A 26,507-nucleotide genomic window follows, 5' to 3' on the forward strand; every position below is an offset into this window, starting at 1 on the left:
ATTTTTAAACCAACATTTTCTCACATAAAGAAGCAAGAATCATCAAGCTGGGAAAAGGGCAAAACTTTGTGCAAATTAGTTTAATTTAAACTATGTTTTAGTTTCTGAATAGACTAAGGGTGCATTCAGTTACAGTAATTAGATATTTATTATTTTCAAGGCTAGGCACTAGCTAAGCCCATAGTTTTTGCACAAGATTTTTGTGGATTTTTTTTTTCTAAATAGTAATTATGTTGGGTTGACTTACTGTATTTTTTATTTTTGTATGTTGGTATTACTGGTATTATTACATGAATACATACATTAAAATTGAACACATATAGCTGAATGTGTATCTGTCTCTAAGCCAAAGTTACACAGGAAAGGTTTTAAAACAACAATTTTAATATCCTGGCACAGTCATAGTCCAGATCTCAATCCAGTTAATAATTTGTGGCTGGACTTGAAAAATGCTGTTCACTAACAATTCCCATGCAACATGACAGAGCGTGAGTTGTTTTACAAAGAAGAGCGGGGTAAAATTGCAGTGTCCAGATGTGCACAGCTTGGAGACCCGTGCACACAGACTAAGGATGTCACGGCTGCTAAAGGTAAATCTACTAGATACTGACTTGAAGGGGTTAAATACTCATGCAATAAATTATTTTATGTTTAATATTTCAAATTAATTTAGACCAATCTGTAGGGAACTGATTTCACTTTGAAGAAACTACAAGCATTTTTGAACAACAGAAAAGGACTTAAATATAACAAGAATTGGCATAGGTCTCTTGGTGGCCTCCCTCACTAGTCTTCTTCTTGCACGATCACTCAGTTTTCACAGACAGCCTTCTTAGAGCAGATTTACAGCTGTGTCATTCTCCTTCCATTTCTTAATGATTGACTTAACTGGACTCCAATGGATGTTTAGTGACGTGGGTATTTTCTTGTCTCCATCCCATGACTTGTGCTTTCTAGTCACCTTTTCACAGAGTTGCTTCCAGGGATCTTTTTCTCTTCGTCGTGTACGTCAGTCCATGATACTGACTCACCACAAGTTGGACCTTGCTCATAAGTTGTGCTTATACTACAATAAACTAAACTCCCTTGGGTACAGGTGATCTCCATTTAGCAACTTATAATATTTGACTTCTAAATCCAGTTGGTTGCACCTGTGATGACTTAAGTGCCTGTCATATTATCAGGGGTGAATAGTTATACAATTGGTTATTTTGTAATTTTCTAGTTGTAAATAATTTAGATCACTTTGCAGGGATATGTTTTCACTTTGACATTAATTAGTCTTTTTCTCTCAAAAAGCCTAATTAAATCCATGGCGATTTTTTGTTTTTTTGTTTTATAATGCTAAAATGTAAAAACTCCCAAAAGGGGTAAATACTTTTTATAGGCACTGCTTGCCTACTATGGTAAAGCATTTCTATCCTAATAAGTGGAGTGTTCCAGAATGACGACGCTATTATTCACACAAAATGGTCAGAGAACAGTTTAAAGAGCACGAGAACAACGTATCCATACTGCAACCGTTTCCTATTCACCAGATATCAACCATATTAAGTATTTATAAGATATCCAAGAGTGGGTTCCCAAGATACTATTTTCACCTCATCTACTGACTACATATCAGTGACATGCTTCACATCATGAAGACCTTTAAGTGGCTGATCCTGGATTATATGAGATAGATGACCTGGACTCATTGCAGTTTGTATATCGGACAAAGACTGAGAAACGTGCAAATATCTATCTGCTCCATAAGGTTTATTCTCACCCGGACAAAGCTGGCAGCACTGCGAGTATTATGTTTTTTAATTTCTCCAGGGTCTTCAGTGGCTGTCATGCAGCCATCTGTGTTAAGGGGTATGTTCAAAGAAATATAGGTGAAAGAGCCTATGGTGTCCTTGAAAATGGACTGTCCAAGCTGATTGCAGTTTGCAAGGCTAAAAAACAAGTCTATGACATGTATGTCAGCAACACAGGAACACCACAAGGAACAGTCCTGTCCTCTTTTCTCTTCATTTTGTACACCCCAGACTATAAATACACTGTGTGCACAATTATTAGGCAAGTGAGTATTTTGACCATATCATCATTTTTAATGCGTATATTCCAACTCCAAGCTGTATTAACTTGAATGCTTATTGGATTTAAGCACGTCAGGTGATGTGTATTTGTGTAATGAGGGAGGGTGTGGCCTAAGGAGATCAACACCCTATATCAAGGTGTGCAGAATTATTAGGAAGCTAGTTTTCCTCAGGCAAAATGGGCCAAAAAAGAGATTTAACTGACTCTGAAAAGTCAAAATTGTAAAAAGTCTTTCAGAGGGATGCAGCACTTTTGGAATTGCTAAGATATTGGTGTGTGATCACAGAACCATCAAACATTTTGTTGCAAATAGTCAACAGGGTCGCAAGAAACGTGTTGAGAACAAAAGACGCAAATTAGCTGCCAAAGATTTGAGAAGAATCAAACGTGAAGCTACCAGGAACCCATTATCCTCCAGTACTTTCATATTCCAGAGCTGCAACCTACCTGGAGTGCCCAGAAGTACAAGGTGTTCAGTGCTCAAAGACATGGCCAAGGTAAGGAGGGCTGAAACCCAACCACCACTGAACAAGAAACATAAGTTGAAATGTCAAAACTGGGCCAAGAAATATCTGAAGACAGATTTTTTCAAAGGTTTTATGGACCGATGAGATGAGAGTGACTCTTGATGGACCAGATGGATGGACCTGTGGATCAGTAATGGGCACAGAGCTCCACTCCAACGTGGAGGTGGGGTACTGGTATGAGCTGGTATTTTTAAAGATGAGCTAGTTGGACCTTTTGCATTGAAGATGAACTCAAAATCAACTCCCAAACCTACTGCCAGTTTTTCAAGACACTTTCTTCAAACAGTGATACAGGAAAAAGACCATGATTTTTATGCAGGCCAATGCTCCATCACTTGCATCGAAGTTCTCCACTGCGTGGCCAGCCAGTAAAGGCCTTAAAGATGAAGGAATAATGACATGGCCCCCCTTCCTCATCTGACCTAAACCCTATCGAGAACTTGTGGGCACTTCTTAAACGCTAGATTTACGGGGGAGAAAAACAATACACCTCTCTGAAGAGTGTCTGGGAGGCTGTAGTCACTGCTCCACAAAAGCTGATCGTCAACAGATCAAGAAACTGACAGACTCCATGAATGGAAAGGCTTATGACTGTTATTGGAAAGAAGGGTGGCTATATTGGTCATTGATTGATTGATTGATTTTTTTGGAAATGTCAGAGATGTTTATTTGTAAATTTTGAGGTGTTTGTTTATTATTCTCACTATAACAGATGAAAATAAACAAGTGAGATGGGAAAATTTTCATTTTTCCTTTAGTTGCATAATAAATCTGCACACTAATAGTTGCCTAATAATTGTGCGCACATATGTATTCCCCTGATGATGTTCACACTCACATTTCCGTTGTGAAACATTCAGGTTTCAGGTTTATTAACATTTTGGATTGACTGATAGCACTGTGTTTGTTCCATATTAAAATTAATCCTCAAAAATACAACTTGCCTAATAATTCTGCACTCCCTGTATAACACTGGGGCCTTATTTATAAAGCTTGTGTACACGAAACAAGAGGCTTGGAATGTGCATATGCAAGTTTCTCAGCAAACATCGAGCTTTATAACAGAAAACATGAAATCGGAAATATGTTATTTAGGATAACTGGCAAAACTAACATTTCCCCAGTGTGGGTGTTTGCATGAATGGACTCTGTAATGTATTAGCATTCTACCCAGGCGAGTCCAGCCTTGTGCTTGAAGATGCTATTCCAGCCCCACCTGATAAATGAACAGAAAAATAGATGCTTTACATGGAAAACATATCTTGTTAATCCTGCAATAGATTCTGACGCTGAGAAATTTTTCCAAAAATAATTATTCTGTTATGTTCTAGGTTGGGAGACAAAGTCAAAGAGGCAACATTACGTTGGTTTGGATATGTGCCAAGGAGAGATGTATATTGGGAAAAGGATGTTAAAGATACAACTGCCAGGCAAGAGGAAAAAAGAAAGGCCTAAGTCAGGGTTGTCCAACTCCGGTCCTGGTGGGCCGCAGTGGCTGCAGGTTTTCATTCTAACCATCTTCCTAATTAGTGAGCCGTTTTTGCTGCTGATTAACATGTTTTGCCTTCGGTTTAGTTGACGTGACTCAGACCCCTTAGTTGTTTTTTTCCTTAATGAGCAGCCAAACAATAATGAGACACAATACAAGCCACCACATGACCAGCTAACCTAAAAATAAAGAAAGGTGAAGGTCTTGGTCATGTTGGTCTGCTCAGGTCACCAAAACATCTTGACGGTGGTCTTAGAAAAAAAAGAAAAAACAACAGTCTGCTGTGGCAGAATGAGAGCAGCAACAAGTCCTGATGTTCAAGAACAGCTTTAATTAACAGCAAGAGTTGGCTTTTCATTAAGAAACCGGTTGGAGTGAAATTGTCTGGAGTTTAACGTTCCAATTTAATTGGCCATCTGTTGGCTCATTTCACATCTCATTTCTGTTTGGCTGTCACTTAATGAAGAAACAAATCAATTCAGTTGACTGAATTCTTGAAACAGGGCTATTAAAATGAAGGGAAAAGGAGTTAATTAGCAGTGAAAACTGGTCACTGATTAGGAAAAGGGTTAGAATGAAAACCTGCAGCCACTGTGGCCCACCAGGACTGGAGTTGGACAACCCTGGCCTAAGAGAAGGTTTATGGATCTGGTGAGAGAGGACATGAAGGTGGTGGGTATTACGGAGCAAGATGCAGAAGACAGGAAGATATGGAAAAAGATGATCCGTTGTGGCAACCCCTAATGGGAGCATCCAACAGAGTTTGCTCTTCCTCCATGTGGGTTTTATTTTTGGGAACTCGGGTCTTACACCTGTTTTTGTGAGTTGTGGATGTTTGGTTAATGCAAGTTTAACCTGACCCCGTAGGCGTTGTTACGTTTCAACCAAAGTTCTTCCTCTGGCTTGTATTTAATATCTTAATGTCTCTTTTGTTCACATTTGATTCCTTTGTTTATGATAATATTGTTAATATGTATTGACCAATTACTCATGTTATGGGCCTACTCCCGAGCTGCTCTGGAAGCTTAATTTTGGGGTTTTGTTTAGAGGAACTCCCCCAGTTTACGACAGATGTGAGTGTGGTCTTCAATGTACTAAGGCCATATCCAGGTTTGACTCCTGACTAGCATCTCATGCTTCCACAATAAGCTCTGGCCCACCAGGACCTTGAATTTGATTAAGGGTTTGATGATGGATAAATGAATGGAAAATTTAAATTAAACTGATCCAGTAAGCAATAGGGATAGGATAAAAATGACACTGAAAAATATTTCTGTTCAGTCCATTTAACTTTGAGTAGCAAGAAAAGTGCTATATTCATATAATGAATTGTTATTATTACCTATTAAAATAAATGGGTTTGGCAGTTCTCACCTATGCAATATGGCTTCTCTCTGTTCCTGTGTCTTTCTCTGTCATAGCGATAACCCTCATAGCAGGTACAAAGAACCCTTCCAAAATTATCGGTGCACTGTTGCTCACAGGGTGCTCCGGCACATACATCATAATCTGAAAATACAATAAGAATTTTATTAGCAACAATTCAGAATTCTAAACATTTACAAAACCATTTCAAACAAATAAATATCTTACTGAGTCTTTTCTAATTTCATTGTTACACTCAGTTTTATTAGTTTCCAACTTGCCTTTTTTATTTTAACAGACCTTAAGCAGGGCCTCTTACACAAAACACATGCAAAACTGCTGAAGAATTTAGTGCTGGGAAATATCTTTGAAAAAGGGTACTGACCTTGGTACTAAAGAGCTGAGGACAGCATTATTGACAAGCTCTGTTCCAGAATGTTGTTTTGTTAAACCTTTTCTTTGATACATTCCCTTCAATTTCTTTTTTCCACCGGCCAAACTTCTAGCAGCCCTCCTACTGCATTAAAAAATTATACTGTATGTGGAATTGTTTAAATTGTTGTGGCTCATTTAAAATTCACTCTGCTTTCCAGTGATGAAGGAGCCATAGCAAACTTTGCTTTTTGTTAGCTAAGGAAGGGAAAAAATGAAGAGAACAGTACAGAATGTCTCTGTTCCATTTACCTCTTCTAATTTAGAACCATTACAGATGTGAGCAAAGAAGTGTTATCTGTAGAACAGTCACTGCTTATTTAGATTGACTGGCTGTGTGAAAGGGTAAGGATCATGCTTAACAAAGGCGCTTTTAGGAAATGTGTCTCAAAGGCTCATTCTGCTCAGGTCACTGTAGGAAATAATGACCTGTAAATGACATGAAGCAGCTTTTTAATTTGCTCATGACTATGCAATGTTTGTGATAATTTCTTCATGATTATTTGCTTCTAGGGTACCATCTATTTCCTAACCTTTGGCAGCAGCATCAAATAAGAGACTGCATGGAAGGTTATCATATTTTGTGAACATAATGGTGAATGTACTACTAATTGGCCGCCTTCAAAAGAGTGATTGCTTTGAACTGTAGGCAGTTCGAAAATTTATGCTGGAGCCAAAAACTGATAAAACAATATTCACTATGAATGTCAAGACAAAGTTCAACAATTTTTGTAAGTATTTAATGATGGAGTTTGAGCTTAGATATCAAAATCTGTTCACTTATTCTAAAATGCCCATTTTGTCTATGTTACTAACCACATGCTCAGTTTGGCGTTTGGGTTTTCATGTTTGATAGATGGTTTATGCGTGACACTAGAGCCCCAGAAAGGTATCATTCATTCAACCACCTTTCCATAAGCATCTTCTGTTTATCGGAAATAGTCTGCCTTTAGTGTTGAGCTTTCAATGATTACGTCTTGTCTGATTAAATTTTTTAATGGAATGAATGATTACTATATTTTATATTGTACTTGGATAATTTGAGAAAGAAGACACTTAACAGGTAGGAAAATAAATAATTGAAAAAGCACAAACGTGTTTAAAAAAATGGAGGTCTGGTACAGTGTTTGGATTTTCTGACATTAATTACAGAAGGCAAATTCATTCTGAACAAAAAACACCTTCTAAAATAGGAACTTTACTTAGAATTTGGAAGCCACATGGTGGTTAGGTAACAAAATATGGAACAAATTTAGAACATAACACTTTTCAGATATGTGAGTCTTCTACTTACAGAAATACCTAAATGTTGAATTAAGCTGCTCATGCTAAACTTAGCCTCCAGGTCTTAATTTTGCACAGTAAAATATTTTTCTCTTTGCAGAACTGATATTAAAAAACTGTTTTACTGCATCCATTTTATAATCTTTGTTATATAGTTAATGTCACAACATCAGGTCAACAACATAGATTTTGTACAGTTGTTTTTGAAAACTTTAAGGTTTATTTTTATCTTGTATTTATCTGGCCAAAGAAGATTCACAAGACAAGGATATAGTAATATATGAATATTACTTAGAGTTGGAGCACACAGACTTTAAGTGACTTGTTTAGGTTCACACAGTGAAGCAGTGGTGGGAAATGAACCGACAACTTTGTGTTTTAATGTCCAGTGCCTTGATGACTACATAACAGCACCTATTTATTACCTTTGGTTTTATTTTGTGTTGAAAGCCACTTATTTTGAATTGCTACAGGTATCCAAAATGGTTACCATGACATAGCTAGCAAGTATGTCATCAAGATAATCACAAATTCTTGGGCACAAATCTGAGGTGGTGGCTTTGAAATATGTTCAGACAAAGTCTAGAATTATGCTGTTCTTTTCCTAGTAGCTTTAATAATTTCTTAGATGCTTCAATATACATTAGTCAGTTTGCGTTTTCAGTAACATTTGTTTTGTTTTTTTTACCCTTCTGATTATCTTTGTATTTGTTTTGTCATATCTATCTGTCTCTCAGAGGATGATGTTTGCGTACATTAGGCATTAAGATAAAATAGAATGATGAGATTTTGCAGAGATAACTCAAGTTTGGGCTTCAATTTTTCATAGGCATGTTTTTTATGGAAAAACCTTCTTTGATCTTTAAATTCAGAAGACTCAGTGGCATATACAGTATTTGTTGCACCAGAAATGTATTTTTATTTTGTTCGCTGTGAAAGCAGGTTAAGAGTCAGCCCTTTGTATAAGGGAACTGAGGTAATTTATTTTTAAACACCAAACATGAACTCAGAATGGAGCTCAAAGCCCAATGCTTTTCCTCTTTTTAGGTGTAGAAGCTGCTCGACAGACTGCCATCTCCATGTGAAGCAGCATGACAGATAGCTAGAGACTTCGTTTTAAGTTTTTTTTCTTTTGTTTTAACACGCAGATTATATAGCAACAGCCTAGGACTCTGGATACTCTATATAACCAGTTTTCACTCAGAAAAAACAATTTCCTGCACATCAAGCACATAAATACAATGCAATACAATATTGTCAGTGTGCATGGCCATTCATACCTGAAATGCATCACGGAAAATGAATTAATGATTCATCTATTTTCAGAATTTACTTATTACAAATAAGAGATATGGAGAAATGGATCCTATACTAGTTGCAATGGGTAAAGGGTAAAAAAAAATAAAAACTTAGATAGGATGCCTTGTCCACTGTATACACTGGGGTATCCAAAAATTCCAAAAATCTGTCAACAGTACAGGAGTATGGTGTCGCTAACAAATATGCCACTAGGTATTGTATGCCTTTAAGTCTGGTGAATCAGTCAGTACTGTTGAGTTATTCGAGTTTGTATTTCTGGTTTTTATTCTATAATTGTGTGAGAAGCTTCTGCAATTTCTTTTTTCCCTCTAAAGGAACCACAGTAGAATTTCAAGAGACAATGGTGATCATGTTTTTTAACAAAAATAGACTTGTTCATAAAAAGCTTCCTCCCCATGGGCAGACTGTTAATCAGTGACATTACATCGAATAGCTGTGGCATCTATGTGGAAAGCATCGGTAAAAATGTTGAGAGAAGTCAAGCATATAGAACTTGACAGATCGCACTCCCTATGACTTCTTTTGGTTCCTGAAACTAAAACTGAGACTGAAGGAAAGAAAATATTCTACCGTGGAAGTAATCCTACAAAAAAAGGAGGCTATACTGTAACAAACAATGAGTGCAGGAAATGTTTTCAGGAATGGAAGGAGCACAGGGACAAGTGTATGTGGAAGAGGATTAAAAGGAGTTTGTTCTAAATTTATAATTAAGTTTTGTTTTAACAAATTTTGGGTTCCCCCTCGTTCATCCACACTGCATCAGCTTCAGGGTAGAAGTCAACCTAACATGCCAGTCTTTGGGATATGAAAAATTGAAATACCTGAAACTAAAACAGGTAGACATGGGGGAATAATCCAGACTCTATGAAGACATTGAACTGGCAGGATTCAAAGCAAGTGTCCCTGAGCTATGAGTCACTGTGCCAGCCAAAAGTGTTGATCTCCCTAAAAATTATTTAGATACACATTATAGCAAAATATTATCACACAGGTCACAGTATTAATATACTGTGATGAAATAAAAGTTGAATCCAGAGATAATAAATTGGAAATTTTCCTACGATAGAGGAATTTAACAAAGTGACAAATGTCAGTCCATCCATCCATTTTCTAACCCGCTGAATCCAAATACAGGGTCACGGGGGTCTGCTGGAGCCAATCCCAGCCAACACAGGGCACAAGGCAGGAACCAATCCTGGGCAGGGTGCCAACCCACCGCAGGACACACACAAACACACCCACACACCACAAACACACTAGAGCCAATTTAGAATCGCCAATCCACCTAACCGGCATGTCTTTGTGAAAAGTACAATTTTATATATTAGATTATACACCACTAGCATAAGTAAATGTGACACCTTTAGTAAGCAGAACTCACAGCTATTACCCAGACATTGATGTTCTATACCTACTTTTTGAATTACAGTGTCATGGGAAAGAAGCATTGTGAAACATCTGCTCATCTTAATGTTTTTTCCTTAGCAAAGAAGCTCAGGATGCATTAACAGTTCAAGGACTCAGCTTAAGACTTCTAGCAAGGATGAGCAATAAGAAATTATTCATTACAATGCATTTAGAAGTAGTTTCTGGTCTTGTGATCAATGCAGCTATGAGTGAAACCTGACCCTTGGAACCACAATTTAAAGGAAAATCCCACTTCTCACATCTAAAATTTGTGGAAGGAAAATAAGTCACAATATTTTAATTTAACAGATGGTGGTCTGATTCAGGACTTTAATGTTAAAGTTTGAGTATCAGCATTATTGTTAATAATAATAATAATAATAGATTTTATTTATATCGCGCTTTATATTTAACAATCTCAAAGTGCTAATAATAATGACCTCCTTTTGTTACATTTAATTAATTTGGCTTATTTTTCTTCCATCTTTCCATTTATCTATCTATCTATGTAAGTTTAATTTAAAGAGCATAAAGTTGTAAAAAGTCAAACTTCCCCTGGGGACAAATACAGTTTTATCTATCTTTTAATGTCAGCCATAATACAGGGATGAAGGAGGATTATAGTTTTCTCAGTCACTACTGATGAGATGGGCTACAATGATTCTGGTATACAAACCTTTAAACTAGATTGCTTGCAAGGAAAACCCAATTATATACAAGACAAACCAATGTTGTCAAATATATCATTCGTTTTTTAAAATATTAGTTTTTAATGCATTGCCAGTTGACTTAGACAGCCAATCAGAAAAGACAGAGGCAAGAGATCCACAAGAGTTAAAGACAGCAGTATACTGGCTTGAATGACAATATCTGAATAATAGCTAAATAAAAATGATAAAAAAATATATATTATTAGTGGTTAGACATCCTTCTGAAATGACAATACAAGGTATAGGAAATGAGAAAGTGTGGCACTACATGCCAAAGACACTATTCAGGAATTACCGAAGAACACAGGAAACAGAACTATGTCAGGTTACGTTAAGGAAGAAGTCCATATATTTAGTAACTGGAGATACTGGTGGCGTGACAGTTGAGTCTGAAATAATCTTTACAAAAAGGTAAACGTACAAAAAAAAAATTTGTTTTTGATTTTGCAAGAGCACATTTTTGTGGATGAGGAAATACCTACAAAATGCATAAAGAGAGTAACAAACTTTCAAAAAATCATAGAAGGTATTATTTCAGAGACTTTTTGAAGTACAAAATAAATATATTTCAAGTATAAATAAAATAAAGAAGTGTAATTAAATAAAAAGAGTCATTAATACAGAAGACTAAAGTGATCACTGTACAAAAATCAAAAAAGCAAAAATATAAATAAATAAATAAAACTGCTGTGGAAGCCAAGGCTAATGGGAAACGATTTCTCTGTACCACTCCACTAAAAACGTAGTATTAAAGAATTTATGCAGCTGCAGAAATCCATAAGGACAATCACTGAAAAAGAGCAGAATCAATCAGGAAAACTAAGTACAGGTTTTACCAAACTAATCTCAAAACAGAAAATGATTAGAAATAAAAAATGAGCTCCATGTTTAATGATTTTTAAATTGAAAAGCTTTATATTCTTCAGGCACTTACATCCTTAAAGACAAACAAAAGCACTATCCCTGATGGGATTTGGCCAGTAGTGTTACAGAAATATTTTATTTATTCTAAATAATTTTAGTAAGCATACTCCAGCAGTCAATTCAGACCACAAAAGTACCAGATAACTGGAAAGTTACAACATATACTGATCAAAAATGATAGATAGATAGATAGATAGATAGATAGATAGATAGATAGATAGATAGATAGATAGATAGATAGATAGATAGATAATCCCAAGGGGAAATTCACAAAACAATGAAGTGTTCATAAGGGAACATTTAATAATCACAGTCTAACACCAAGTCAGTTAAGATTCAGGGGTGTCAGTCTTTCCTGTTAGGACGTATAAGTGATTGTGAATCAAGTGGTGCAAATGAAAGTGACAACAGGTGCACTGGAAAGGTAACAGCAAGACAACCCCTAAAAGGGAGTGATGGCCACAGAGAATTGCTATCTCCTTATCCTTCCTGACTGATTGTTCTCTTGTTTTGTGTTTTGCTAGTGTCCTTGTCACTAATTGTACCATTCAGTAGTGATTCAGGTTGCACAGGTAGTCCAACTCCTCCAGGACAGCACATCCATGCATGCTGCCACAAGAAGGTTTGCTGTGTCTCCCAGCAGTGTCTCAATAGCATAGAGGAGATACAAAGAGACAGGGCATTATATGAGGAAAGCTGGACAGGGCCGTAGAAGGGCAACAACCCAGGAACAGGACTGGTATCTGCTCCTTTGTGTAACGAGGAAAGGAGGAGCACTGCCAGAGCCTTACAAAATGACCGTCAGCTGACTACTAGTGTGCATGTTTCTGACCAAACTGTCAGAAAGAGACTTCATGAGGGTGGATGAAGGTCTGACATCCTCTAGTGAGACCTGTGCTCACAACCCATCACCATGCAGCTCGACTGACATTCGTCAGAGAATAGACAATTGGCAGCTCCACTATTGGTGCCCCATTCTCATTCACAGATGAGAGTAGGTTCACACTGAGCACAGTGAGACTCCGTGGTGAACGTTATGCAGCTTGCAACATCATCCAGCATGATCGGTTTGGCATTGGGTCAGTGATGGTCTTGGGAGGCATACCTTGGAGGGTCATACAGACCTTCACATGCTAGGCATCAGTACCCTGACTGCTGTCAAGTACTGGGATAAAATCCTCCCAGCCATTGTCAGACCTTACGCTGGTGCAGTGGGCCCTGGGTTCCCACTGCTGCAGGACAATGCCTGGCCATTGTGTCTGCAATTTCTGCATGACGAAGGCATTGATGCCATTGACTGGCCCGCACATTCTTCAGACCTGAATCCACTTGAGAACCTCTGGGATGTTATATATCGATGCATCCAACACTGCCAAGTAGAGCTACAGACTGCCCTGGAACTCACTGATGCCCTGATACAGGTCTGGGAGATCATCCCCCAGGGAACCATCTGCTGTCTCATCAGGAGCATGCCCAGACACTGTCAGGAGTGCATACAGGTATGTGGTGGCCATACACACTACTGAGGTCACATTATGAGTTGCTGAAATTAAATTCATGCAAGTTGGATCAGCCTGTGATTTCAATGTTTGAATTTGATTTTCGGTGTGATGTTGAATCCAGCTCTTAATAGGTTGACGATTTTGGTGTACATTGATTATTGGTGCATCATTTTGTTCTCAACAATTTACACATGTATTACTCAGTAAAGTTTTTCCACTTGAATATTTCCTTCATTGAGATCCAGTATGTGATTTACATGTTCCCTTATTTTTTTTGAATAATGCATTGTAACTGAAATCCATAAGAAGTGTAACACAGTGGATCCCAGTAATTACAGAACCTAGTGTTATAGCATGACAAATTATGGAAAGTACATTAGTACTAGGATGTCATACCGTGTTAGCCATTATGGATGTAGTGAGAAGGCAAGTAAAATGACACCTTTTATTGGCTAACTAAAAAGATTACAATATGCAAAGTACATTAGAAATCTGAAGACTGCTGATGTGAAAGCAATATACTAAGAATACAAAAGATCCTGCCAAAAACAATGATACTACTTGAGCAGTAGATAAGAGCAAAGGATGTTATAACTTACTTAAGCTTTCAAAAAGCCTTTCATTTTGTTCCACAACAAATAGCAATTGTGAAACTGAAAGTCATTCTCTTTAACAGTAAATAACTAAACTTTATTTCAAGCTCTTTCATCACCTGGAGACTGTACAGATAAGTAGTACGTGCTCCACTTTTGCTGAGGTCATCAGCTTTATGTCCTTCGATTATTAGTCTTATTTATGTTGTAAATGAATGACATCGATTGTAATAGAGTTAGTAAATTTGTGAGATTTGTAGATGACACCCACAATTGAAGGGACTGAAAATACTGAGGAGGCAGCAAAAGGATATTCAAAAACATCTGAATCATCTCAAAAATTGGTCAGTCTCTTGTAGACAAGTGCTACATGTAAAAAGGTGAAAATTAATTGTAACTGCAAGATAGGTGATGGTGACCTTTAGGAAGCATCCTCAAAAAATGTTCACACAACATTCCAGACAATGCACATGCACAATTTAAAAGGCTAATAAAATATTAGGTTTGATTGCAAGATCTGTTCAGTATAGTACATCATAAGATGTTTTGCTCATATTATGAGATAGTAAAACTTTGTCTAGAGTACTGTCTGTAGCGCTGGTCACCGCACTACAAAAGGTCCATAAAATATCGAAATAAGAGGTGAAAAGTGTATCTCTGCACTAAAGGTCATATCCTAACCTGACAGGCCAAGTGAATAAAGCCTCTTTAAGCTTTTTGGAGACCTAATCTACTTTCAGAAAATAAAGTTGATCCATCAGAATTCTTTCATTTAAATAGTTCAACAGTGGACTGATGTTAAGTTCCAACTATGTTAATCGGTTTGGAACTGATTTTTCTTCTTGTGTGTTTAAACAAATCTTTATCTTTATGTGTGTTCATTATGTGTTTAGTATTTTGTAAACTTTGTAATAGCATTTACCTGTTACAGTGCTGTGAGCCTGAACCTAGTGAAGATCACTATATGAAAATAAACTGACATGAATTATATACAGTATGCCGAAATACTCGTGAAAATCAAGGAGGTGCAAACCGGAAAGAACCTCTGCACGTAAACGTTTGTTGTGGTCATGGGAACCTACTGTACAACAAACTTCAAGTCATGTAGGTGAAGCAGAAACTTTGATAATTTTTTACAAATATCTGGGTGAGATATTCTGACAATTTATTTATTAACTAAGAAAACATGCTTGATGGAGTTATGCAACTTCCCTGGTTGAACGTGTTGTGTTTAAAAAATGTTTATGCAAGCAGGCAACTACAGACGTTAAAAAAGAAACTTAACCTATTGAAGGGCATACTGAGGTTTTCAGCGGGCAATGTAGGTTGTTGTGGTTGTGGTCTCAAATCCCCCTACAGTCACTGTGTGATCCTAGCAAGTCACTTCACCTGCTTGTTCTTGATTTGGAAAAACAAAACAAATGTAACCAATTGTATCTCAAATGTAAGTCACATTGAATTAACACATCAACCTAATAAATAAATATAAATGAAGTTAAGGGCCCCCATTCATTTTTCAAGTTTAAAGTTCTTTGAAAGAAATTAAAATATTTTAGAAAACAGGAAATGTTTGGGGATAGAAGTTGAATATTATTTAAACCTTTTGTAATATTTCAATATAAGGGGGATATTCGCAAAGTGCAAGACACTTTTTATTTCCTTTCCACTCTCATTAAAAGTGAAATTCAACAAGATTTTTCTAATGCTTATTTTCATACACAAATTATTTTCATTTTTTTAAAACGTATTTATTTAAAGTGCACAAATCTTTTATTTTTTTAGTCCTTATGTTCTTCTATGTATCCTGCAAAGTTTATAATATTAACACATATTTCAATAGACAGTGCTTTTCAATCATCCACTTCAATAACCTGACGTGGTCTCCATAATTCAAATTGCTGCTAGAAAATAATACACTGTTGGATTTGCTCTGTAGAGACCACATTTTAAAGAAAAGCAGATTCCAGGCCTGTGTTTCTTTTTGCATTGGCCTGTGTTCAGCATGCGTGCTCTTGCATTGACCCACCATTTGATCATCACAGCTGCTTTTCTCATAATACTACAGTTGCAACATTTAAATATGTATTAAATCAAACAAAAAATATGCTATTAAAATCAACATGAGGACAATTAACAAGAGAGACTATAAAGCAGTTTTGTACACAGACTAACAAAATAAAATAATAATGATAGGATGAGCTATCCAAAAAATATTTATAATGTGCGCACACTCTCAACATAAAACAGTAAAGAGATCATACAACTACTGCTGAACATCTAGAAAAAAAAAATAAGACATATTAATTAATAACATAAAACGCATTGTAGAAACAGTAAAATGTCAAAATCGAACCACCAGTTATATTATTGATAGATAGATAGATACTTTATTAATCCCAAGGCGAAATTCACATACTCCAGCAGCAGCATACTGATAAAAAACTATTTTAAATTAAAGAGTGATAAAAATGCAGGTAAAAACAGACAATAACTTTGAATAATGTTAACGTTTACCCCCCGGGTGAAACTGAATAGTCGCATAGTTTGGGGGAGGAACGATCTCTCTCAGTGGAGCAGGACAGTCACAGCAGTCTGTCGCTGAAGCTGCTCCTCTGTCTGGAGATCATACTGTTCAGTGGATGCAGTGGATTCTCCATGATTGACAGGAGCCTGCTTAGCGCCCGTCACTCTGCCATGGATGCCAAACTGTCCAGCTCCATGCCTACAATAGAGCCTGCCTTCCTCACCAGTTTCTCCAGGCATGAGGCGTCCTTCTTTATGCTGCCTTCCCACCATGTAGAAGAGGGCGCTCACCACAACCGTCTGATAGAACATCTGCAGCATCTTATTGCAGATGTTGAAGGACGCCAGTGTTCTAAGAAGGTATAGTCGGCTCTGTCCTCTCTTGCACAGAGTATCAGTATTGACAGTACAGTCCAATTTCATTCAACTGCACTCCCAAGTATTTATAGGTCTGTACCCTCTGCACACAGTCTCCTCTGATAATCACGGGGTCCAGGAGGGGCCTGGGTTCCTAAAATACACCACCAGCTCCTTGGTTTTGCTGGTGTTCAGGTGTAAGTGGTTTGAGTCACACCATTTAATAAAGTCCTTGATTAGGTTCCTATACTCCTCCTCCTGCCCACTCCTGATGCAGCCACAATAGCAGCGTCGTCAGCGAACTTTTGCACGTGGCAGGACTCCGAGTTGTATTGAAAGTCTGATGTATATAGGCTGAACAGGACCGGAGGAAGTACAGTCCCCTGCAGCGCTCCTGTGTTGCTGACCACAATATCAGACCTGCAGTTCCCGAGACACACATACTAAGGTCTGTCTGTAAGATGCCATGCCACCAGGTATGAATCTACTCCCGTCTCTGTCAGCTGACCATAAGGAGCAGAAGTTGGATTGTGCTGAAGGTGCTAGAGAAGTCCGGAAACATAATTCTTATGGCACCACTGCCTTTGTCCAAGTAGGAGAAGGATCGTTGTAGCATACTCCATCTGGACCCACTGCTTTGCTGGCACGATGTCTCCTCAGCTCTCTGCTTACCTGGGCTGCTGTAATTGTGGGTGGGGATGTCTCTCCTATGCTGGTATCAGCAGAAGGATGGGTGGAGGGTGCAGTACTCCAAGAAGAGAGTGGGTTAGGGTGGTCAAACCTGTTAAAGAAGTTGTTAATTTGGTTTGCTCTCTCCACGTCTCTCTCAATGGTGGCATCCCACTTCGAGCTGCAGCCAGTGATGATCTTCATCCCATCCAACACTTCCTTCATGCTGTTATTCTGCAACTTCTGCTCCAGCTTTATCCTGTACTGTTCCTTCGCCGCCCTGAGCTGGACTTGGAGTTCCTTCTGCACGCACTTGAGCTCATGCTGATCACCGCCTTTAAAAGCCCTTTTCTTCTGGTTCAAAAGGCCTTTGATGTCACTTTTGATCCATGGCTTGTTAGCATAGCAGCGTACTGTTCTTACTGGAAGTACAATGTCCATACAGAAGTTGATGTAGTCAGTAGTGCAGTCAACAATCTCCTCAATGTTCTCACTGTGTGACTGTGACACTGCAGGATATTCCAGTCCGTATTTCCCAAGCAGTCTATCAGAGCCTGCTCTGTCTCAGGGGACCACTTCTGAATGAGCGTGTGGTTGCAGGTAGTTCTCTCACTCTTGGTTTGTACTTAGGCTGAAGCAGAACCAGGTTATGTTCTGCTTTCCCAAGTGCAGGCAGCGGGGTGGCGCTGTATGCGTCTTTAACGTTTGCATACAGTAGATCTATAGTCCTATTTCCCCGGGTGTTACAATCCACATACTGGGAGAAGGTAGGTAATGTTTTGTCCAGCGTCACATGGTTAAAGTCTCCATCAATTAGCACAAGCGCCTCGGGGTGCTGCGTTTAGCTACGGAATGGATGATGTCACCCACTATCTCCACGTCCGCCCGAGGAGGGATGTAAACAATAACAACGACGTGTTCAAACTCCTACCTGTTTGATTTGAAATTGTGACTATTATTAAATAACGCTACTTCTTGAATAATGTACAATAACATCTTCAAATGAAAACCAATCAGTGTATTTAATCTCTACATCTTTGATGAATTTGATGACGCTATCAAGTTTAAAGAGAACTTTATTTATAATATATTACTTTTGTTTCATCCATCCATCCATTATCCAATCCGCTATATCCTAACTACAGGGTCACAGGGCTTTTGTTTCATATTAATATGAATTAATATTAAATAAATTTTGAAAAAGTTGACTAACCAACCTATTCTTTCAAAGTATTTACCCCTTCCTTCTTAGAGAGGGAGAAAAATTAAATTCTTATTTTTAATTAGTTCTGCAAGGCTGAAACGAAGTGTTGGATGCAGAGTAAGACAACATCTGCAATTCATAGAAATATTCACAAAGTGAAGTATATAGTTATTGCTGCAGTGAGCTGAAATAAATGAGCAGATATCAGCCACTTTGTGCAGTGAGAGGGTAGTCTTTTGCCAATTCTTTCAACCAAAACTACCAGTCTTGGCAGGTTTTATGCATTACCTTCTGTAGACTATAACCTTGAAGTGTCATTAAACTGCATATTTCCTAGTTTGTGTCATTCAAAGAAAGTCTCTTTAAAAATTTCACTAAAGCATTCCAGTATGGATTTACGCTGCTGCTTTTTGTCATTGTCTCTTACCAGGTTTAATTTAAGACTGAAATGTAGGTCATTGGCTGATTAAAATGAATACTCTGGTGTTTTAAAAGTATGCAGCTCATAAGCGTGTATCTGAACAACATGATGAACAGCCATGTTTGACAGTTGGCATGGCCAATACAAGCACTGTAATGTAATGACTAAGACACTGGACTGTAATCCACAAGTAGTTGTGCCTGTGTAATCTTCAAGCTATGTTAGATATACAAAGTGTCAGTGCCCCAGTAATGTATGCAATCATTACTATTTTAAAAATTAAATTCTGCGTTTTCTCTCTCATTTTCTTTTTCCGATTTGTACAATGAATGATGAATTTTAATGTAAGTAAATGTAAAGTACTACATGTAGGAAGTGAAAATGTTACATTTGAATACATAAAAGGAGGTTGTAAAATCAAAAGTACATCTTACAAGAAGAACCTAGGAGTCATAGTGGACTCATCACGAAATCAAGTCATATAATGCATTACTATGGTCTTACCTGGAATAATGTGTTCAGTTTTGGTCTCCATATTGCAAAGCAAAGCCCAGAGGAGAGCAACTAGGCTGATTCTATGACTGAGAGGTATGAGGTATGAGGAAAAGCTGAAGGAGGTGGCCCTTTTCAGTTTAAGAAAACAGAGATTAAGTGGTACCATAATTGAAGTGTTTAAAATTTTGAAAGGAATTAGTACAGTGGATCCCAGTTGTTACTTTAAAAAGTGCTACAAAAACAACACAGGGACACAAAATTTGTTAAAGGCAAATGTCAGAGAGTTTTTCTTCATGTAAGGAACCACAGACACATGGAATAAATTATCAAGAAGTGTGATAGACAGTAGGACTTTTGGGACCTTCAAAACTCAACTTGATGTTATTTTAGAAGAATGAAGTGGCTTGAACAGAAGACTTTTGTTGGTCTGAACGGTCTGTTCTCATCTAGATTGTTCTAATGCTCTATTCTAGTATTATGTGAGCCTTACAGAGTACTATACAATCTGAGTCATCTTGAGATGCAGAATAGGAAGCCTTGAAGTATTTCTAAGGCGGCAGCTTTACAGCTTTTATAGGGTATGCACAGGTAGTTGCATACCCTATCATTGCTCTAATCAATAGTTCACTGTATTATGTATCTCATCTTTATATTAATAAATGTGAGGCCATAACAACATTTGTGGAAAACAACATTTTTATCTCCATTTGTGCAGCTAGTGATATTTGATTGAAGGAAGTTTTCTAAAAGGCATCAACGTAGTAGTCCTGCCTGTTTGATTTGAAGTTCCTTTTTGTTTAGAACCTTGGTGTCTAATAGTGTGATAACTGTTATTGCCACCCACAAGGATGTTTGAGTGTAACAAAGTGTAGAATATGCTGGCTATTTTGAGGACCGGAGTTTTTAGATGTTTTCTATGTGGTTAAACACAAGCATGTATTGTTTTTGATGCCAGTGTGATTACATCAACAATGTGTACTCATGTTTTTAATTAAGAGAGTACCCTCCATTGAAAAACAAGACTTCCCAGCCAATTCTCTTTTTACTAAAATAAGTTGTACTCCATCAGTAAGTTACTCCAGTAACTAGTACTCTAGTGCTTTAGTCATGAATTCAGTATATTGATATTTTAAAACAAAAAATAGTTTCGTACCTGCAATACCTCCATTACATACCTTCAGGGATGCACTGTCCTAGAACAAATTTAAAGCCATCACAGCATTTCTTTCTGCCAAAAATAAAGGTGAAATTAAGTAAATATTTGTTATTGAAAGGACCCCACCCGAAATGCTACCCTGAGTGTGACCCATCCCATGTCAGTTAGATTACTATTCTCTCTTTTAGTAGACAATAAATACCAGCAGCGCCACTCGACTGGCAGATTATACTTCTAGACACCTAAAAGATAATTTCTACATTTCTACTTTATCATCAGCTGTGCTCTTTTTTGAAACAGACCCCAAGTCCCTGATCACATTCACTTGAGTCAGAAAGATTCTTTTGGTAGGTACTTGATAATTCTAGGAAATTTAGCAAGAATCTGTATTTGTGTCATATCGTCCAGCGAAAAAGACTATGGTGTTTCATAATTTAAGGACTTCTTTATCAAACTTTTTCATTTAACACAGAGAATATTTAAAAGAATATTCTACTTAGAAATTATCATTTTTACATCTGTTATTCACCCTGTGTTGCTCGCAGTGATGGATGAAAGAAGTTTTAATCCATGTTATTATGAACAAAAGATGTGATAGATATTTTTTTTCCATGGACGTTTTCAGATTGTTTGCTGCAGTTCAATTTGGGGTCCTACTGACGCTGTTTCTATCAGGAATATGTTATGTTTCTTGTATATGAAAACACAACATTAAAAATGTTTCTAACACATCACTACAAGTAGTGTGGAGTTAATAACAGATAATAATGATAATTTTGGATAGAGCATTCTTTAAAAAGTACAAATAATAAAGTGACTTATGGAGCACCAGCAGTAGACACTTTTTCAGTGTCTGTTGAACTTTAGTGGTGATGATCAGAAAGAAGGCAATTTTAAAAATAAATGCAAAGCAGTATGAGGAAAATCAGAAATACAAATGTCAATGCAGAAAATCTGCTCTTGTACTCTGTATACAATTTACATAATAGTCTATTGCTTAAAAAGGAAAGCATTTCAGACTGCAAGAAAAATGGTAATTTGTATACTGAGCTGGTGGAATGTCTCTTCACATTAGCTGACTGACTGGCAACTGTTAAGTGTAGTTAACATGCAAGATACTCTCTGTGGTACTGCATAAGTAAAATTGGCTCCCATCTGAACAGCCAGTAATTTTCAAGTGTTAAAATGCATTAGTTTTTCATTCAATAACTGCCTCATGGGACAATAACTGGGATGTATGCAGATTGGTGGGATCGCAAAGAAATTGATGTCGAGCATATACTGATGTATCACATTTGTTGACTGCTAATCAAGAAAAAGTGGAAAGTTAAATGCTAAAATATTGGTTTTCAAGAATTGTCCAATGCTAAAAAACTGTGGCAACTACCAAAAATAAAGGATTACTCAGCCATGCTTCTAAAACTAACAAATATATTTCATATGTCCCCTTTGTAAAAGCTTAAAAATAATTTTTAGGAGTAAAAGAAAAATATGAACATTATCTCACAACATCAGAAATAAACAAAAACACACAAAAAACAGTTATCACCCTTCTAATGACCTATAAGGAAAAATTGATTTTTGACATTTAATTTAATTTGTAACTCAGATTAAAAAAAATTAAGTACTATAATCAAAATGTCAAATGATAAAGCATCAAAACAAAAGCGTAATACACTCAGGCCAGGAACACACTAAGTTCAAAACCAAAAAACACTAAACTAAGGCTCAAACTAGCGATCCCTTAAGCTGGGTTTATACCTCACACGGTGCATGCTCCAGTTGATGCTATTGCTAAGCAAGCATTGTACTGTTTATACTTGTGTACATACTTTACGTAAACCTGGAAGATTCTACCAGATGGCAGTGCGAGTTATCATCACAGTGAGAAAATGTTCAGCTTCGTTGTGTTGTGAATTGCTTGAAACATCAATTAAATTCAGAGGACATCTTGCCACAGTATCTCTGAAAAGAATAGATGTTTAATGATTGAATCCATCAATCCAGGGATGCGCCCATTCCAGTAAGCATCAGGTGCGAGGCAAAAACGATCCCTGGATTTGGCATCAGCTCATCGCAAGGTGAACACAAGTATACACATACACTATAGTCATTTTAGCGTCACCAAATCCCCAAACCTTCATGTCTTTGGAAGGAAACCAGAGGACACTGTGGAAACCCACCAGGAAAACATGCAAACAACAGACAGGGAACACAAGGGACGTGACTCCCTGTGAGACATCAGCGCTACCGCTCTACCACCGTGCTGCTCCCACATGTATAATCATTTACAGTGTTTATTATTTAAATGAAGTTACGACTTCTCTGTAAAATGTAACATACATGCTTTAATGCATTTCATCATGAAAGTGATATCAAACTGGAATATCATAAATGTAATGTGTTCTGTGTGGCGATTGCTGCTGTCAGTTCAGGAGGAAGGCCCAGAAGCGCATAGCGATTAACTACTGGGTCAATTTTAAGATGATGTTTACGACGGTCTACTTTAATGATAAAGTAAACTACGAGGTTAAAGTGGACATTTCGAGATTAATGCCGCAATTTCCACTTTAAATACAAAATAGACCTTTTCACCACGTCCTTAATTTTTTTTCTCTGTGACTCAAATACGCTGCCATATATTCTGACGCTGTTGTGAAAAAGCAAAAAAAAAAAAAAAAGATGGCACAGAAGATGGTATGTGAGACTTTTAAAATGTATTGCGTTATTACATTGGAGAATATGCGACACTTGAATATAAAACCACCACAAATGAATTTGTATGTCAGCATTTCGCTTCACATCATCGAACCATTCATCAATCATCAAATCAGGCACATCGATCCTATAGGATCCGCATAGCAGCTTTCTGTCACATGTAGATAGTAAACAGAGACTCTGACGTCACATTTTGACTTTTATCACACTGCGCCCCCCAACTTTTTGCTGGTATTGCAACTCATACACATGTCACGTTAATTTCTGATTCAATTTCAAATTAATTCTGGGAATGCATGTCAGCCATGACGCGTGAAGTATAAACCCGGCCTTAGAGTGCCATCAGCGTCAATACCCCTATAACCTACTTTCCTGTATTTTCTTAGATACAGTATCTCTCTCACTTTTGTTGTACTTTTGATTGTCTCATTTCTTTTTTGTAAATATACAGATCCATCTCAACATTCTCATTTCTGCCAATTGTAACTTCTCATGTGCTCCCTTTACTGTCCATGTGTCAACTCCATACATCATTGTTGGTCTTACGACTGTTTTAAAAACCTGACCTTTAACCTTTGCTTTAATTCTTCGATCACTCGATACTCCTCATACCTTCTTTCAATTGTTGCATCCATGTGAGCTCTCTTTGCATCTAGCTTTTCCATCTCAGGCTACCACTGATCCTAGATATTTTAATTTATCCACCCTTTTCAATAACTCTCCCTTCAGACTACCTTCTGAACCCTAATTATCATTAAACCTCTTATATTCTGTCTTCTTCCTATGTATCTTCATCCTTCTAACTGCCAAAGTCCTTCTCCTTTTATTGTCTTGCTGAAAAAGGAACCCTCCCAAGGCACAGTTTTTCTTTCAGATTGCATAAGGTTTTCCTCCAGGAATTCTATGTATTGTGTTGCATTTGTTTAACCTTCAACCCTCACAAGCCTTCCTGAGCCTGTTGCAAAGAAGCATCCTCACAGCATGATGCTGCCACATAGAGATAATGTACTTTAAATAATGTACAGTTTTACAGGGCTTACTGTACATCAGACATGGCATTTAGTCCAATGGCCAGAAAGCTCAAGGTCTCATTATACCTTTGAACTTTCCTTCAGCTAACATGAGTCTCCTATGTGCCTTCTGGTGAACTCCAGGCAATATATATATTTTTTTAAAAAGAGCATTCTCTTTACCACTGTCCAATGAACCTTTGATGGGTAAGACACCCACCAATAGTTTTTGCCTGCACAGTCCCCTCATCCGCAGCAACTTGTGCCTTCTTTAGCTCCCTCACAGATCTCTTGATGGCCTCCCATGCTAGTCGTCTTCTTGCATGATCACTTAGTTTTTGTGAACGGCCTGCTATAGGCGGATTTACAGCTGTGTCATACTCATTCCATTTTTGATGATAGATTTAACAAGACTCCAAGAGATCTTCAATGACTTGGATCTTTTCTGATCTCCATCCCCATGTCTTGTGCTTTTCAGTTGCCTTTTCACCGAATTGCCTGCAGTGTAATTTTGTCTTTATTGTGTAGGATAGGCCAGCATACTGACTCCCCACAAGCTGGATGTTCCATTTAGACTACAATCAATTGACATCCCAGGCAGGTCATCACAACAGAACTTGTGATTTCTACTGTAAAACCAATTGGCTACACCAGTGATGATTTACAGTAGATGTGTTGATCTCCAAATAAACCAACATGCTTCTCACACATCAGTACATCTTACCATAGGTAAAGAATTTCAAGTAATAAAGCAGAATTAAGAGAAAATATTCAAGTCTGTGTTGTTTTCACTTGGCCTCATATCAGCGTTGTTAAAAAAAAAAATACAAGTGTGGAATACAAGAGAAGTTTTTAATTATTGAAGACAGTTATGAAACAAAAGTTTAATTGCTGCAATCAGTATCGAAAGGTTTGGAAAGAAAACACCATGTGAGACTAACATTTTTGGCAGCTGAGGTTGGAGAAGCAAAAAACTTTAAGAGTACTTACAGCATATACAAGTAAAAACTGTCAGTCAGTCAGTCATTGTCTAACCCGCTTTGTTCTGAACAGAGTCACGGGGGTCTTTTGGGGCCTATCCCAGCTAGCATAGGGTACAAGGCAGGAACAAACCCTGAACAGGGCACCAGTCCATCGCAGGGCGCAGGTAAAAAGAAAATGTTTTTATTTTTAGTATCACTCCTAATATTCATTGGTATGTGATGTGGCATTAAGGATCAGACAAGTTATGCCTTGCCCAATGTATGAATCTGGCTATCAGCCTTGATATGTCTGCGCAAGTTACTTAAATTTTAAAGCCTACGGCTCTTGAATTAAACTCAATGGTATTCTACATCTCAGTAAGAACATTGTGGTTACAATAAAAGTAGTAAAGATAAACACTTGGGGCATGTTTGATAACTCCAGCCGAGATCCCAGTGCCAATAAACAACTTTAGAATATTAAAATGTTAGTTTACATAGTAATGTAATAGCAATGGGGATATTTAAGTACCACAATACAAACCTGAATGCACACAATAAACAATTAAGCAGAAGAACAGGAATGTGTTGATCTAATGTCTGTGTTTAGATCAGCATTTAAAATCCATTACTATTCTCACAAGTTACTTAAACCTGCAAATGTTTATGAAGTCTATGCTGATAAAAAGAAAAAAAAAAGTTTGAACCTGGAACTGATTTTGAAAGTTTCATTTGACCTGAAAGACTTTGTGTGAGTCACTGCATCCTGTAGACAATTTATAAGCTATATTATACATGCGGGAGTTTCTTTTTTCACTTGAGTGAATAGCAGTTTGAAAGTTTGTTGTATGTAGTATTTTCAACACAGTTTTATCTAAGTAGTCAGAGTGACACATTTAATCATATTTTCTTTTTTGTTGTTTTAATTCTGACTCATTTATAATAGCATGCCTTTTCCATTACTTTGTGGTATAGGTTATATGTACTATTTTAATGCAGCTGCAAAACAAGTCAATCAAGACTTAGAAGAAAATAAACCTATAACATCATTACATACACAAATTTTCAAAATCATCTTTGCGGGTCCCAAAAATGTAGTTTCTGTCAAGAAATCTTTACTTGTGCTGTTAGTTTTCAGTCATCTGTTTATTTGCCAGGCTGGAATGGAGCTGGGCCATAAGTGCAGGTATGGAGGGCTAACTGGTAGTTTTTCAGTCTGCTGTGGGGAAGGACCGTGATCAACTATGATTAATTATGTTATTCATATCCTAGAAATAGACTCATATACTAGAAAAACATAGGAAAGTTAGTTAGTACTTTGTCAAGCAATTACTCTATTATAAGTTGTGTTGAGCTG

The 26,507-nt window shown here is 37.3% G+C and overlaps 1 protein-coding gene across 2 annotated transcripts in view; it reads right to left on the bottom strand.

Moving 5' to 3' along the window:
• Positions 1-26,507, bottom strand: part of ccbe1 (collagen and calcium binding EGF domains 1) — a 341,539-nt gene that overhangs the window by 73,473 nt on the left and 241,559 nt on the right. Inside the window, exons 1-3 of one of the 2 annotated variants that reach the window (XM_039750496.1) lie at positions 25,179-25,200; positions 20,480-20,532; positions 5,473-5,607 (exon numbers count right to left, since the gene is read on the bottom strand). In XM_039750496.1, coding sequence (XP_039606430.1) covers positions 5,473-5,607; positions 20,480-20,532; positions 25,179-25,183 — 193 coding nt within the window. In that variant the 5' untranslated portion in view covers positions 25,184-25,200. Of the gene's footprint in view, positions 1-5,472; positions 5,608-20,479; positions 20,533-25,178; positions 25,201-26,507 lie in introns of those variants that run through there. The other variant, XM_039750495.1, reaches the window with a different exon arrangement.

Source organism: Polypterus senegalus, chromosome 4 (assembly GCF_016835505.1).
Source record: "Polypterus senegalus isolate Bchr_013 chromosome 4, ASM1683550v1, whole genome shotgun sequence".
Taxonomy (NCBI): domain Eukaryota; kingdom Metazoa; phylum Chordata; class Cladistia; order Polypteriformes; family Polypteridae; genus Polypterus; species Polypterus senegalus.